Consider the following 16,226-nt stretch of genomic DNA (forward strand, 5'->3'; position numbering starts at 1 on the left):
TAGTGAGTAATTTCCAGGATGTGTTCAAAGGATTTGGAGTTCTACCATTCGCTTACAAGATCCAGCTAAAGGAGGATGCTCAGCCAGTGGTACATGCTCCACGGAGAGTTCCAGCACCCCTGCATGACCGGCTCAAGAAAGAACTGGACAGAATGACCACACTAGGAGTCATCAGGAAAGTCAAAGAGCCAACAGACTGGGTTAACTCCATGGTATGTGTAAAGAAAAAGAACAATGATCTAAGAGTATGCATGGATCCAAAGGACTTAAATGCAAACATAAAACGTGAACACTACCAGATTCCCAAGCGAGAAGAAATCACCAGTGAAATGTCAGGTGCCAGATACTTCACAAAGCTCGATGCCTCACAAGGATTTTGGCAACTAAAACTGGATGAAGAGAGCACCAAATACTGTACCTTCAACACACCATTTGGCAGGTATTATTTCCTTAGAATGCCTTTCGGGATAATATCTGCATCTGAAATCTTTCATAGAGCGATGGAACACATAATTGAAGGTCTGGAAGGAGTTTGGGTCTATGTTGATGACATCATCATCTGGGGCTCCACACTGAAAGAACACAATGAGAGACTGACTAAAGTGCTACAGAGCATACGCCGGAATGGACTGAAGCTCAACAAAGCCAAGTGTCAGTTTGGCGTCCAGGAAGTCACTTTCCTAGGAGATAATCTATCTGGTAAAGGAATAGAGCCAGATATGGAAAAAGTAAACGCCATACTCAACATGCCCCGACCCACTGACAAAAAAGGAGTGCTACGCATCATGGGGATGATAAACTTCATTGGAAAGTTCATTCCTAACTTGTCAGCCAAGACAGCCTGTCTGCGAGACCTGCTACATAAAACAAATGAGTTCGCATGGACAGAAAGACATGAACAAGAGCAGATGAACCTCAAAACAGTGCTGACAACCACACCTGTACTCACCTTCTTTGACCCAACAAAGAGAATCAAAGTGTCAATGGATGCATCGAAAGATGGCCTAGGCGCGGTCTTGCTACAAGCAGAGGGTGAAGATTGGAAGCCTGTTGCCTATGCTTCCAGGTCTATGACTGACTGAGTGTCGATACGCCCAGATTGAAAAGGAATGTCTAGGCTTGGTAGTTGGACTAGAAAAGTTCCATGGCTACATATATGGACTTCCCACATTCACAGTTGAGACAGACCACTGCCCACTGGTTGCCATCATAAAAAAAAATCTGAATGAGATGTCTCCAAGGATTCAATGACTCATGATGAAGCTGCAAAGATATGACTTTGAACTGATCTACACACCAGCCAAACACATAGTGTTAGCAGATGCACTATCCCGAGCACCCACAATGAGTCATGTGAGCTCTACTGAGGAAGACGTGGATGTTCATGTAAGTATGGTCACTGCTGCGCTGCCCGTGTCAGACACAAAATCAAAGCAAATAGCAGAAGAAACAGTAAAAGATACAGTGTTACAAACAGTAATAGAGAACATTCATCATGGTTGGCCAAAAGGTTCCTGTTCAAAGTACTATCACATCAGGTCAGAGTTAAGTGTCACAAGTGGACTATTACTAAAACGGAACAGAATAGTCATTCCACAGGCTCTACATCAAGACATGCTCAAAAGGATTCATGAGGGACACCTCAGAATTGAAAAATGCAAAAGGAGAGCAAGAGACACTGTTTATTGGCCTAGTATAAACAAGGACATTGAGAACATGATAGGCATATGTGAGACATGTCAGAAACACCAAAACAAACAAGCAAAGGAACCAATGATAGTAGCTGACTTACCAACAGCACCATGGCAAAAGGTTGGTATGGACCTCTTTCATTTGAATGGTAAAGACTATCTAATAGTGATCGACTACTATTCTAACTATCCTGAGATGGCGCTGCTCTCAAGCACATCAGCAAGCAGTGTCATAATGCATGGCCAGACATGGGATTCCCAGGATTGCCGTTAGCGACAATGGTCCGTGCTTCAACTGTAAGGAGTGGCTACAGTTTGCAGCACATTATGACTTTCAACACATCACATCCAGTTCTCTGTATGCTCAGTCGAATGGTAAGGCAGAGAAAGGTGTTCAAGTTCTCTAACAGTTACTTAAGAAAGCAACAGAAAGCAAGTCTGATCCTTATCTCGCCCTGCTGAGCTACTGAGCCTCCCCTTTAGACTGTGGTTCTTCACCTGCTGAACTCCTAATGGGTCGCAAGTTGCGCACAACGCTACCCTGCTGTGCAAAAGAAAAGCAGAGTAAGGAACTGAGACAGAGACTTCAACTGTTAAAGCTGAAACAGAAATCACACTGTGACCAGTCATCCAAAACTCTGAAACCATTGACAAGGGATGATGTTGTCAGGATTGAGGATCCAGATGCATGGAACAGGAAAGCTACAGTTCTTGAGGAAGTAGGACCAAGGTCATACACTGTTAGAACTGAGGAAGGACAGATTCTCAGCAGGAACCGCCATTCCCTCCTGAAAACACAAGAAACTATCCAAGAGCAAATCGATGACAATGCCGCAACTGAATCTTGTCACTCACCACCAGAACAATCTAACACAAACACACATACAGGCTCTCATGAAAACACATCAGAGAAGATCCACACGTGAAGTAAAAAAGCCTGATAGACTTAATCTTTGAGTACAAAGAAAACTATATAAAAGAATGAAAAGCTTAGAGTTCATAAAGTAAAGCTTTAAAATGTGTTGACTGTTGTGAAGATGTTTATGTCGTTATGATTGATTGATATTGATTTTGTTCAACCTCTAAGGAAGGGGGATGTAATGATCAGTAACATGTCATTCTAGAATGGTACACTAGGTGGAGCTGTATGTTTAGTAGGGGGCTACCCACAAGGCAGTAGTCACGATGGATGCCTGTACACTAGTCCACATGGCTGAATAAATGACTAGCTCAAGCTAGCTGTTCATAATGAAAACGTCTATTTATTTATGAACATAACAAAGTCCAAGGTGAAACAGCATAAGCGGCATCCATGCTGATCTGATATATGACAGAGGTAAAGTGAAGATCAGAGGCACAATCCTCCAATGTAGTGAGAGTGACTTCCAAAGTTGTAGAAATCACCTGAAAACTCTTGAAAGCAAACTTTCAGCATAAGTGGTGTCAGCAAGAGCATTTCCCTTAGGCAAGGAAGCAGGTGTGAGGCTGAGTATTTGTTTTTTTTAATGCTATTCGTTCAGCTCCCTCAATTGCCCCTGTGCTCTTGCCTTACTTTCACTGGCGTGGTTCAGCAAGCCCGGGAATCCCATGGACACCCAGTAAAAGCTCAGACCACAGGTAAAAAAGGCTCTTAATAGCCTCTTAAGAAAGAAATAAAGAAAGACTTGCATTTATATCGCGCCTTTCAAGACCACCGGACGTCTCAAACGCTTTACAGCCAATGAAGTACTTTTGAATGTTGTAATGTGGGGAAACGCGGCAGTCAATTTGCACACAGCAATGTGATAATGACCAGATCATGTTTTTGTTATGTTGGTTGAGGGATAAGTATTGGCCAGGACACCGGGGATAACTCCCCTGCTCTTCTTCAAAACAGTGCCATGGGATCTTTTACGTCCACCTGAGAGAGCAGACGGGGCCGCGGTTTAACATCTCATCAGAAAGATGGCACCTCCAATGGTGCAGCACTCCCTCAGCACTGCACTGGAGTGTCAGCCTAGCTTTATGTGCTCAAGTCCCTGGAGTGGGACTTGAACCCACAACCTTCTCACTCAGAGGCAAGTGTGCTACCAACTGAGCCACAGCTGACACTTAACTAGCTTTTAATTGGTTTAAATAGATAACCCGCCTCTCCCAATGGGGTCTCTCGCTCGCAACCTAACGTGCTCGAGTTAAAGGCAGAAGCTGGTGGGTTGAAGCCAGCTTCCTGACGCACTGTCAATTTCAGCGCTTTTAGCTACCCGCCTGCTCCCAAACTCATTCACTCTTTAATGTTAAAATTCAGCCCTATATGTTTTCTTAAGTAAGTTTTCAATTTCAACCATTTGTCCTTGTAGTGGTATCATATTTGTGTTGCAGGGCCTAAAGTAGTATTGCATTTAAGATGATAATTCCATTGTATTGCAATATTTAAGACCATACTGCATTGAACTACAGTTCTACCCTGATGCAATGTATATGTGACTGACCAAGTAATCATTAATTTTTTGCATTCAAAGTGCCTACCATGGACACCTTAATTCGTTGATTGATATCAGTCCTTATAAGTTCAGGAGTCTAAGACCACAAAAGGATTGGGTTCATGTGGTATGTTGAAGTCTAGTAATTAAACTGTAATACTTGTCAGAACATTTACTTTGTGAACTTCCTTTCAGTTATAATAAATATTTCTTTACTTTCTGAACAGGTGCCTATTCCAGATACCTACCGAGGAATGTATAGGGAGGATCATCCTGATCCAGCCTTGGCCTATGCAAATGAAGCGAAAGCTGTCATTGACGAAGTAAAAAAGAAAAATCGTAAGGTACAGTACTATGGAAAAAACAATATTGTGTTATATAACGAAGTGAAACTATCTAGGGAGATAATTCGTGGGGACCTGAATGAACAGGGCAAGCAACTGTGCACCTCCTTAAGCAATCAGATTGAAGGTTTTTGAAATGAACAGTGTAAGGAAGTGTACGTTAGAATGGGTGAATTTAATGTCAAAACAGATACAGAAAGAGATTTAAGGCAAGGGAAAGAAAGACCACACCTTGAGTATTGTGTGCAGTTTTGGTCACCTTACCTGAGGAAGGACGTTCTTGCCATGGAGGGAGTGCAGCGAAGATTCACCAGGCTGATACCTGGGATGGCAGGAATGATGTATGAGGAGAGATTGTGTCGATTGGGCTTATACTCACTGGAGTTTAGAAGATTGAGAGGGGATCTCATCGAAACCTATAAAATTCTGTCAGGTCTGGACAGACTAGATGCAGGAAGGATGTTTCTGATGGCTGGGGAGTCCAGAACTAGGGGTCATAGTCTAAGGATAAGGGGTAAACCATTTAGGACTGAAATGAGGAGGAATTTCTTCACCCAGAGAGTGGTGAACCTGTGGAATTCTCTGCCACAGAGGGCGGTGGAGGCCAGTTCATTAAATATATTCAAGAAAGAGTTGGATATATTTCTTGAGGCTAAAGGGATCAAGGGATATGGGGAGAAGGCAGGGACAAGGTACTGAATTTGGATGATCAGCCATGATCTCATTGAATGGCAGAGCAGGCTTGAGGGGCCGAATGGCCTACTCCTGCTCCTATCTTCTATGTTTCTATGTAAAAGAGAGGAAAAAAAAGAGACAGAAAGGAAAAGTTTTTTAAAAAATTAAATTTTACTTTTTCAAATCTCCAACAACAATTAAAACTTGAAGGAATGAGACTCCCCACTTGTAATAGTCAACTTACAGTGCCAGAGAGGTTGACTGGCAGTAATTAACATTTATCATATCGTTAACGGGTTTGAAATGAATAAGACTTAACTTTCTGTGGTGCGTTTAGTTCATATCTACCATTGCAAGTACAGTAACTTCATGCCGCTCAATGCATTTCAATGGTGAGCCAGACAACGAGATGCTGTTTTCGTGACGCTAACGGTGGAGCAATGCATCTCGGACAGCAACTTTCGGATTTCCACATTTTACCGTGTATCTGAAGATGCTGTGGCATTTGTGCAGAGATAATGGCAAGTGCTATTAGCCTCGTCGTTATTTTGACAGCAAATTATGAGCCATTAAGTTCATCGTGGCTTAGTGGCTGAGCATTGTGTAGTATGACACTGAGCAGTACAGGACAGAAAAGTCTCAGGTTTGATCTTTGGTTTGTGCTGAGTTAGCCAATCTTGGCTGAGGTTGCAGTGGGGCCACTACACTTGGCCTCAACATTTCTGAACTCCGTGGAGAAATGGACAATTGGCAATGAACGGAAGAAAAAAATAACTTGAATTGATGGGCATTTTAAGTCCTCAGGACATCACAAAATGAACTGTTGTCTTATAGGTAAACGCAGCAAAGTCCCACAAATGGCAAATAAGAAAAAATACCAGTTGATCTGTTTTATTGCTGTTGACTGAAGGAAGAATGTTGGCCAGGATAGCAGAGAACTCCTAATTTTCTAAAAATAGTGCCATGGGGCCTTTTATGATTCCCTGAACAGTCAGCACCTCCAACAATACAGCACTTGAACCTATTACTTTTTGACTCAGAAGCAAGCATACTATCACTGGATCAAATCGACACTATGGCCTAGAAATTCAGACACACCACTTCTGGGGGACTGTTGCCTGCACCTGAATGGTGAGGGCAGAGGCACACCCGATATTGGGCCTCAGCCTTGTTTTCAACAAGCTGGTGAGCTGTGGATAGTAACATACAGCTCGCTGGCGAAGACCAAGCCAATGCAACGACAGCAGCAGCCCTTGGGTAAGGGAGGCAACGAGGTATTGGTGGCCATCGTATAAGTGAGAGCTAGTGGGAACAATCAGATGACGGGGGACAGTGGCTAGCAGCGGCCTGCATTCTTTGGATGTGGGGGTTGAGTGAGGCATTCTTGCTTCTCCTAGCTCCACATTCGGGTAAGTATATTTTAAAACCTTGCCTTGTTGGTTGCAGCTAATAGGCGGTCCCTTTTAAGGACAGCCTGTTAGGTCGCGTGTAGACCTTGTTTACATGACACCGCCAGCTTCCTCAAACCAACCAAATTTTGCAGATGGGAACTCAAACAGGCTTCAGGCCCCTTATTTGCATATGCAAAGAGCCTTTCAGCTGTGGGCACTGCATACCTTTTTTTTTGCCCTTTACCAATATGGCAGACGGCGCATTTCCGGCTCGTAATAAGCACACGCTTCCTGCCCACCATAATGGAAGCTTAGAAGGCTGTTTAACACCTGATAAAAGGGCACTGTGTGGCCGAATTTCTAGGCCTATGAATCAATGACTCCTGCTCTTGATTGCTATTCAGCAGTTCTTGCTCTACTTGCCGGATGAGGAAATAGCCAAATTCAGCTGTAATAATGCCAATATTTGAGTAGCCAAACTGAGCATTTGCCAGATATTTTATCTTGACGCATCACAGCTGATAATGATCCTGTCCTCAAAAAGCCATACACATTTTCCAGCAGAGGTCAGCGGTCTCATTGGCTCGGCACACACCAGCCAGTGAGCCACTGGGGGCGTCTGTGGATTTCTATCCATGTGCCGCTGACTCATTAACATCTTGACATCACCACGTGTTCTGAATTCAGATGTCTGATTTACATTTTTCATACATTATAATTCCACACTGCTTTCTATTTTTTTCTTCCTCTATCCAGATTGCAGCATTTTTTGCTGAATCGTTGCCAAGTGTTGCAGGTCAGATAATTCCACCTACAGGATATTTCCAGAAGGTTGCAGAGTATGTATTACATATATTACTTTGTCTAAATGTGTGCACCACATAATTCTTTATTAAATGTATTAAAATGAAATCATTCTATTTTGGTCACTGCTACGTTTTTTGTTTTTTTCTTCTAGCCTTCTTACTCTAGATTATTTTGGCCCTCATACCTAAAAGCATTCTACTGGGTGGTCCCAACTCTCCATACTGGTTCCATAATAAGAGCTAATAATTTAATAACAAGCTTCCATAAGAGCTCACACTAGTCTTCACAAGCAGGACCTCATTACAACAGACCTTATTGTAAGCTTATAATATCAGGCAAATTTATTTAGGAAAGATGAACCAGAAATTAAGTAACAGTCATATAATTACATATTTACAGATATCCACCTAACTCTTTAGGGTTGATTTTTAACCCTGCCCGCCCATGCCATTTTAACTGCAAGCCGACAAGTGCTGGACAGTCCTGGACTCACCAGTGAATGCTGGCAGCAGGCAGGATCGTGGCCAGAAGAGGCCCTGGTAAATTTATTTTAGCAGGAGAGCTCCTGGCCGCACAAGGAGACTCTGGACCTCCCCTGCCTCGGGCTTCTCCCCCTCTCCCTCCGCTAACCATGATGGTCCCTAACTTCCTCTCGCCCACCCCCCCCCCCCCCCCCACCTTCCTGACTGACACTGTGGGTCCCCGGCAACAACCTGCCGCTGTGCAACTTCCTGTTATTTCTGCCGACTTCGGGTGAGAGTCAGCGTCAGGAGATGCAAATGAGGACCTGGAGTTAAACTTTCCTCTAGCTTCATGCTCTGAGGGACCAGACGGATCATTGCTCACTTCTGCCTATTATACGTGTATAAACACAGGCGAATGGCCTGCTCTTTCATAATCTGGCCTCTAAGTTAAAGGAGGGAGTGAAGGCAATTAATGCTGATCCAGCTAATCTGAAGTCCAGCACAGACCAGACAACAATGTATCATGCTGTCAGGGTATATGCTGAGCAGACCACATGCATCTCTGTGCTGATCTGACACTCTAAAGCATCATAATGTCAGTAGGGACCACATGCACTGAATAAATGCTTTTATCAGAGGCCTGAAGATTGAGAAGAAAGCAGGAGGATGAATTTCCTCAGCTGCTTCTCGCTCCACCACAGTAACTTCAGTGGAACCTCCTTTTAGACGTGTAAATGGGGTTTCTGCTCAAGTTACAGTAGCGGAGCTGGAGAAACTCCAAGGGAACACACCCCATAGATCTTCCCAGCCTCTGGCCTTAACAAATCAGGTAAGTTTATGTTGAGGTTGTTCTTGTATGTGCAAGACTTGCACTTCTGGAGCTGGTGGCATTAGATCAGTATAAAAGGTTAAAAATGAGATGGATAATGCTTTAAATCATCAACATTCAACATGAAGCAGTGGTGTGACAGGAGTCTACATTCACACTGATGAGATGTCAGGCTCAGCTATGTCATGTTAAAGCACTTACATGAAGCAAAAGCTTCTTGCAGGAATGGAAGGAAAATTAGCACCGTGTTGCTATCATGTATCTCCCAGAGGCCAAAACAGAACAGTGCAGGGACTAGGTCAAGCATAGTTACTGGGAGGCCAAAACATGGAAAAACTGAGAAGGGAAAATGGAGTGAAAGTAGTTTAATATAACTGCGTTATTAATAATTAATCTATCACATTCGAGATACATCTATCTTATATTGTGATGATGTGGCTGGAACTCTACCTCTCTGCAGCAATTTCTGTAAAATGTCTCATTCAAGTCCTTTATAAAAATGCTGCCTTATTTACGTCCGCTGTACGGAATTGAAGTGAGAAGAGGACAAAATGAATAGGAAGACAGTAAATCACTTTCTTCTTTCCCAACAGTTTGATAACAGTGGCATTGGCTGTGACCTTCTGCCCCTTTGTGTGTGAGAAATGCAAATCTGAGATGAACAATCAAGGGGGAGAAAAAGATGGCAACATAACGTTATACAACCAACATTTCCATGGAAGTGAAATGGGCTATTCTGTTCAGTTTACTCAGTTTATTCCATAAGTGAATTACATTATCTAAATAAAAGTGCTGCACATTTCAGTGAAATTCTAACAGGAACGTTACATTACAATGTCTTTTTCACTTAAATAAGCATTTATACAACCGGACCCAAATACAAGATATTTTTCACAAACAAGTTTGGGAGGGGAGAAGAGAGATAACCAAATGCTAGTAACTTATATTCTATCCTCTCTTGCAGACATATTCGAAATTCAGGGGGATTGTTTGTTGTTGATGAAATCCAAGTTGGATTTGGAAGAGTTGGCAAACACTTCTGGGCATTCCAACTACAAGGAGATGATTTTTTACCAGACATTGTAACTATGGGGAAACCTATTGGAAATGGGCACCCATTAGCTTGTGTGGTTACAACCAAAGAAATTGCAGATGCATTTGCTGCAACTGGAGTGGAGCATTTTAACACAGTAAGTTGGTACCAATAACTGTGACTATAGCTGCTTTACAAAATCAAAAGATCACTAAAATACAGCATCAAACCAAACTGATAACTTGAGCAAAGGCAATGCAGATTGATTTTTATTAAGGGTTTTTGTCATTACATACAAATTTTTCAAAAGTGCAAGTACCCCTGAATTAGAAGTTCTGCTTAACTAATCAAATTTCAAATTAAGGACCCTGAACTGCTTTTCCAGTGTCTTGAGAGAGTTTATCGAGTGGTTAGCTGAACCATACAGATCAGGAAAGTCTCATGTTTACTCGATAGTTGGTGTTGAGTGAATTAATCTACAATTAGCCTCAGCACTCCAAGTTAGGAAGGAAAAAATTGTCCATGGTCCCCACTCCTAATCAGTATCCAGTGACTCAGCTTCCTCTCCCCATTACAATTTGTACTTCTCCAGATGCTTTTTCTTATTCCTAATACAAAAGCCACCTCCCACTAACGAGCCTTTGCCTTCTATGAACTAAAGCAAGACCCAGTGATCAAAATAATCTGGGATTGCATATCCTGCGGAATCACAGATCCATTTATTGTCGCTGTATTAACACAAAGCAGTTTCACTATGCGCCAAAGTCACTACTGAAGATAATTAATATCGGTCATAACAGACCTTTTTATAACGAGAGTAAACTACCAATAGGGTTTATTCAGATAGTCATTTACATAAGCAAGCAATAATAGCAAGTTGTTGAAGACTGTCCAAATAACACAGCAGCTGTGAACCAACTCATGATAGAGTTAAACAGACAAACCTGTCAGTTGCGTTTCTTTTGGTTTTCTTTGCAGATCTTTCTACCAAAAAATGGGTAAGTGCTTCTCATCCTTACCAGTTGTAGTCTTTCTACCTACACAGCTGCGCTTTGCCTCCATGTTTGTTGTGGCTCGATCAAAACTGTAACTAACCGATGTATCCAAACTGTCAGATTCTTATACCCATAATACCCTTGAAACACAGTTTCAGCTTTGAGACCTCAACGGGCAAGACAGAGGTACTTTACTCAAACTTCAGCGTAAACTTCATTAATACAGACACAAGCATGCCAAGTGTCTGTTACTATCTGTGCTAGGCCTATCCTGATTATATCCTATCGGCAATTAAATATACAATAATTGTTTCTCAGATTTGGATGTGCTTGTTAACTTGTTTCCCCAGATACATATCTAATAGTAATCAACTGTGTTTTTACGTACTTCATACAGAGCTTTAAATATAGAAGCCACTCACAGCATCAAATTGCAGAAGAGGGTAGTATCTTTCTTAAAAGAACCTACCTCAGAAATTTCTGGCAGGCCACTGCAGGACAATGTAGAAAATACAAGAGGGTGTTTTTGGTGTAATGGGGTTATTGGCTCTGGCCAGTAAGAAGTATCTGAGCTGCTCCAGAGCCCCGTGCAGTTTCGAATCGCTCCCCTTTTCTGGTTCTGACTGTCGGACTTATTTCAGTAGCGATGTAGACAAAACGAGACTCGTGGTTGGGTGCAAAGAAGACCAGTATTTATTGAAAATAAGAATAAATTGAAAATAATGATGAATACAGCACTCTTTTGCTTAAGACGGCACACCTTTGCTTAAGACGGCACACCTTTGCTTAAGACGGCACACCTTTGCTTAAGACAGCACACCTTTGCTTAATACAGCACACCTTTGCTTAATACAGCACACCTTTGCTTAATACAGCTACCGGGCCTGCTCTACAGGGCTCCCAGAACTCTCCTTCCCTGTCCCCCTGCTTAAACAACTTACACTGGTCATGAATGGCTCCTCCCCTAACACAAGCCACAGTGCCTGCCTGTGCAGCCTGTGAGCTTGTACCCGCTGCGGGCTGAGGATTTCTGACCTCCGGTTCAATCCCAGCTGCCCGTTTCCCTGTGGGTTCCATTAAGTTAAATGGGACCTTGTTAGACCGGGGTGAATTGGTCGGGTCTTCCGAGTGGACCACCGTGCTGGAAGCTCCAGTGTCCACCGAATATCTCCCCTGCACCGTCTTCACCCCCATCTTATCATAGGGCCTGCTCCCCTCAGCATTTTCGCGGGGACACAGGTCGACAGGCTGCGCTGGTTCTAGTCATTGCTGGGAGTGAGGTGGGGCAGACGGGGTCAAAGCACCGGTGGTGGCTGCTACTCTCCCCTGGCCAGTCAGAAGAGACCGTAGGGACTGTAAAAATGACTCGATCGCAGCGGGAGGGATATCTGGCCCTTAGTTTTGGGCTGGGGCTGTGGGATCCTTTCCCTTGTTATCCTTCCAGGGATTCTTACAGTCTTTTCTCCAGTGACCATCTTTCCCGCACCTATAACAATTTAACCTAGCCTGGGAGGGACAGTTCCCCTCCTGGTGCCACTCTTTCTTACTCTGGCTCCCAGGTTTAACCTCATGGACTTTTCCCTTGGGTTGGGGCACCTCGATACACCTCATGTTTCTAAAGGCTACTGTGAGCCGGTGGATCACCGCTTCTTCGGTGGTCTGGGGGTTTCGGGGGTCAAACCAAGCCGCGACCTGGGCTTGGATCTGGGGTAGGCTGTTTGTCATGAGACAACGGAGCCAGTGAGTCAGTTGGATTGGGTTCAGTGCTGCCCGCCCAGGCATTCCCAGGCATGCACTCCGGTAGACTGGCCACAGCCTGTCTGCGAACGCCTGCGGGGACTCCCCCGGGAGCTGCACCGTTCTTTCTACCCGGGCGAACGGACTACCATCATTGAATCCCATGGTCTCCAATATCTCATTCTTCAGATCCTCATAATCCTTCTGCCCCCTTTTGCACTCGCCAGATAGGGCCTGGAGGAGATCACCTCCCAGGGAAAACAGCAGCATTTTTGCTTGCTCTGCATCATCGCAGTCATTAACACAAGCTGCTTGTTCTATCTCCCTGAAGTGCAGTGAGGGGTCTCCTTTTTTAGCGAGCTTGGGGATGTGGCTAACCATGTCCCTGAGCTGGTGGGTGCCATATGGCACCACAAACTGATTCTGGATGGCCCCTGGGTCATCTTCATCAACGGGCGGACCGTACCTCCGTTGTCGGAGGGGGTACACTGGTCCTGGTCCCGGCCTATCTAGCGGGGCCTGCTGTGCTTCCTCTACCACCTCATCCTCCACCGCCCTTTGCTGCCAGAGCTCCTGAAAGCTCGGAGCTGTGGGTGGCAGTCGTGGGACCTCTGATTCCCTGACCAACCTTGTTCTGGGTGTTGCCTGTGGGACAGTTCTATTTGGATTGCTGGTAAAGTCCAACTGACCTGTCTTCGGGCTGATAAGACATATCATCTCCTTTGCCCTCTTTAAAGCCATATTCAAGCTTTCTATCTCTTCCCTACAGGGGCCATGATCTGCATCCTCAAACCCTTGGTCGCAGGCCAGCTTATACACTGCCTTTACCTCCCTAACCTTTTCCTCCTGCTCTTTTACTTCTTGTATGAGGCGGGCGTTCTCTTCCCGCACCCTCATCTCATTGCTCTTAGCCTCTGCAACTTGGCACTTCAGGTACTCTAATTCGTACCTCATGTGGCTTTTGCCCTCGCTAAGCTGGTCCACCAGGCACTCTATCTTGGCCTGGTATTCTTCAATCTCCATTTCCCTATCCCAACTCTCTGCTCTAACTTCCCTAAGCTTGCGGGAACCTAACCACAAACAGATCAGTGGGATAAAGAGAAAACCAATAACTGCTGCTCTCTTCAGACCCAGACCACCGTCTGCTACATCGCATACTGTTGCCGACGGTCCTGCCGTGGTCGCCATTTTGTAGAAACGGGGGGGGGGGTACTGGGGTTATTGTCTCTGGCCAGTCAGAAGTATCTGAGCTGCTCCAGAGCCCCGTGCGGTTTTGAATCGCTCCCCTTTTCTGGTTCTGACCGTTGGACTTATTTCAGTAGCGATGTAGACAAAACGAGACTCGTGGTTGGGTGCAAAGAAGACCAGTATTTATTGAAAATAAGAATAAATTGAAAATAATGATGAATACAGCACTCTTTTGCTTAATACAGCACACCTTTGCTTAATACAGCACACTTTTACTTAATACAGCACACCTTTGCTTAATACAGCACACTTTTACTTAATAGGGGCGGAGAAACGGACACATCGAGGGAAAATTGACTAAAATTACAATTTAACAAAATCCCCCTTTAATTCCCACCCCTAATACCTATCTAGGTTGCCTTGTAAAGGGCCAGAAAGTTTTATGCTCACCAGTAAACACCTGCTCCGTGCTCCTGCGGTCTGTCTTGGATTCTTCACTGCCCCGAAGTAGAGATACCCCAGTAATTCAAAAGTAACTGCTGGTATTCCACTTCTTTGGGCGGGCTGTTGACCTGTTCCCCTTTGTAGGCAAGGCATGGAGGCGAGGCGGCAGAGAGAGAGAGAATGGCTTCCTGAGGGGCTATCTTTATACCCCATTGGGAGCCGTAATCTTTGCGCCCAAATCTGGATGTATCTGGGCTATACAAAAGGGACCGAACTGCCCCCATTGATTAATGGGTTTGAATGTGTTACCCATTCATTTAAACTGGTATGCGACCAGTTTGAAATGTCCCACTGATTTCTCAAGTGTTCAGTCAACAGCACTCAAGTGCTTTGTAAACAATCCATTGTCCTGCGGTCACCGCCCAACCGCAACTGAGTGACAGCTTTAAGTACTTAAGCCTTTGAGTCAACATTGTAGAGAGTTCTGTAAACCAACATCCTTTGTCCTGTGGGTGAAACTTCCTAAACTGCAGTTGATTGACAGTTTCAAGTACTTCAACATTCGCGCAGGCTGGTGTTTTTTTCAAATCCTTTGTCAACCCGTGATTAAAGATATACAAGCAGGCTGTCTTTGTCTTTTGCCACGAGGCCTGACAGCCATTTTGATACCCTGGGTTTTTAAGGTATATTCCACCCAGGTTTTCTTTAATCAAAAATAATCTTCGGGGGCTGTAGGAATCCTCCGAAATTTTTGCGAACCTTACAACAAGGACACGTGCTCAATCCCATTCCTGCACCCCTAGTTGGAACGTTGAACTGGAGGCAGAATGGAACAGAGGGTCTCGCCCCAAATTGCTCCCTCCCCCTCGCCCAGAATGTATGATTGTACTATTAATCCACTAGGTTTTCTAGCCCCTATTTCAAACTAGGAAATACAATACAGAGAACCCATAAAAAAATACTCCCATTTTTGTCACAATTATATGTACATTTTTATGTGTGTATATATACACATCAAGAAGAGGACGTTTGGGTGAGATACTATAAAGTGAAACTATACCCCAGCAATGTAGGCAGGGGAGAGAACTGGGAAGGGGAACACATTTTTGAATGCGATTAAAAAGGATCTCAAACCAAAAATTGAATTGTTGAAAGTCAATCAGTATTGCAATGTCATTCAATTTACAAAAATAAACCATGAACATTCCATTTTGTATTAAAATCAACATAGATGTTTGAAGGCATGTTAATAATCGTATTGTTGAGGTAGAAGGGATGTATGCTAGGTTATTAAATTTTCACACATACCCCTTTATTAGATTTTCATTGATGTGTTACAGTTTGGAGGAAGCCCAGTATCCTGTGCAATAGGGCTTGCAGTTTTAGAAGTGATTGAAAAGGAAGACCTACGTGGGAATGCTACACGAGTAGGTACCTACCTGCTGAATCTGCTAAATGAACAAAAAACCAAACATCCAATCATCGGTGATGTCAGGTATTGAATCCGCCAATAATTAAAACCATAATTTCCAATTACTTTTGATTTCAGATTAGTGTAACATATTTCACTTTTGTACCTAAAGGGGCATTGGTTTATTTATCGGAGTAGAGCTGGTAAAAGATCGACAGCAAAGGACACCTGCTACAGAGGAAGCCCAGTATTTAATTACAAGGTATTATGAATGTTGTGTTCATGAGGGAAAAAATTATTCCGGTCTACAAAAATACAATTAGAATAAAATTCAAAATCAGTTTTTCAAATATGTCTGTGAAATTTAGCGGAACACTAGTGTTCCTCTAGAGCTGTGATCTTAAATTTACCTTCCAGTGGTGATCAGGCACTCCTATCAGCTTACTTTAAGCTCCAAACCTCGAACTGTTTCTTTGGCCAGTAACAAACTGGCCAATATTAAAGACAGTAAGCATTTTAACCCTTGGACTACCAGAAAATACTGTGAGCCCTAAGCTGGACCATTTTTATTTCAGTTCATACATCATGACGTTGAAATAAATCCCAACATTACAGAAGTAATGCTACTCAATAATCAGTGGTGGGTTTATTACAATTATATTAATGTGCTGCAATTAAAATAAACACTAAAGGGATACATTTTCCGAGTCAATGCTAGCAGCAACCTAGTGTGGATCGGAAGATCACAAGTGAACTGC

The 16,226-nt window shown here is 43.6% G+C and overlaps 1 protein-coding gene across 7 annotated transcripts in view; it reads left to right on the plus strand.

Moving 5' to 3' along the window:
* The window catches only part of LOC147114029 (5-phosphohydroxy-L-lysine phospho-lyase-like), a 71,514-nt gene that overhangs the window by 39,709 nt on the left and 15,579 nt on the right, over positions 1–16,226 (plus strand). For 6 of the 7 annotated variants that reach the window (XM_085995554.1, XM_085995550.1, XM_085995553.1 and 3 more), the window contains 6 exons: positions 4,190–4,277; positions 4,378–4,494; positions 7,317–7,399; positions 9,625–9,850; positions 15,398–15,552; positions 15,641–15,730. In XM_085995554.1, coding sequence (XP_085851680.1) covers positions 4,190–4,277; positions 4,378–4,494; positions 7,317–7,399; positions 9,625–9,850; positions 15,398–15,552; positions 15,641–15,730 — 759 coding nt within the window. The remainder of the gene's footprint in view (positions 1–4,189; positions 4,278–4,377; positions 4,495–7,316; positions 7,400–9,624; positions 9,851–15,397; positions 15,553–15,640; positions 15,731–16,226) is intronic. The other variant, XM_085995552.1, reaches the window with a different exon arrangement.

The sequence above is a fragment of the Somniosus microcephalus genome, chromosome 8, assembly GCF_052327205.1.
Source record: "Somniosus microcephalus isolate GS21.2 chromosome 8, FLI_Smic_1.0, whole genome shotgun sequence".
NCBI classification, from domain to species: Eukaryota; Metazoa; Chordata; class Chondrichthyes; order Squaliformes; family Somniosidae; genus Somniosus; species Somniosus microcephalus.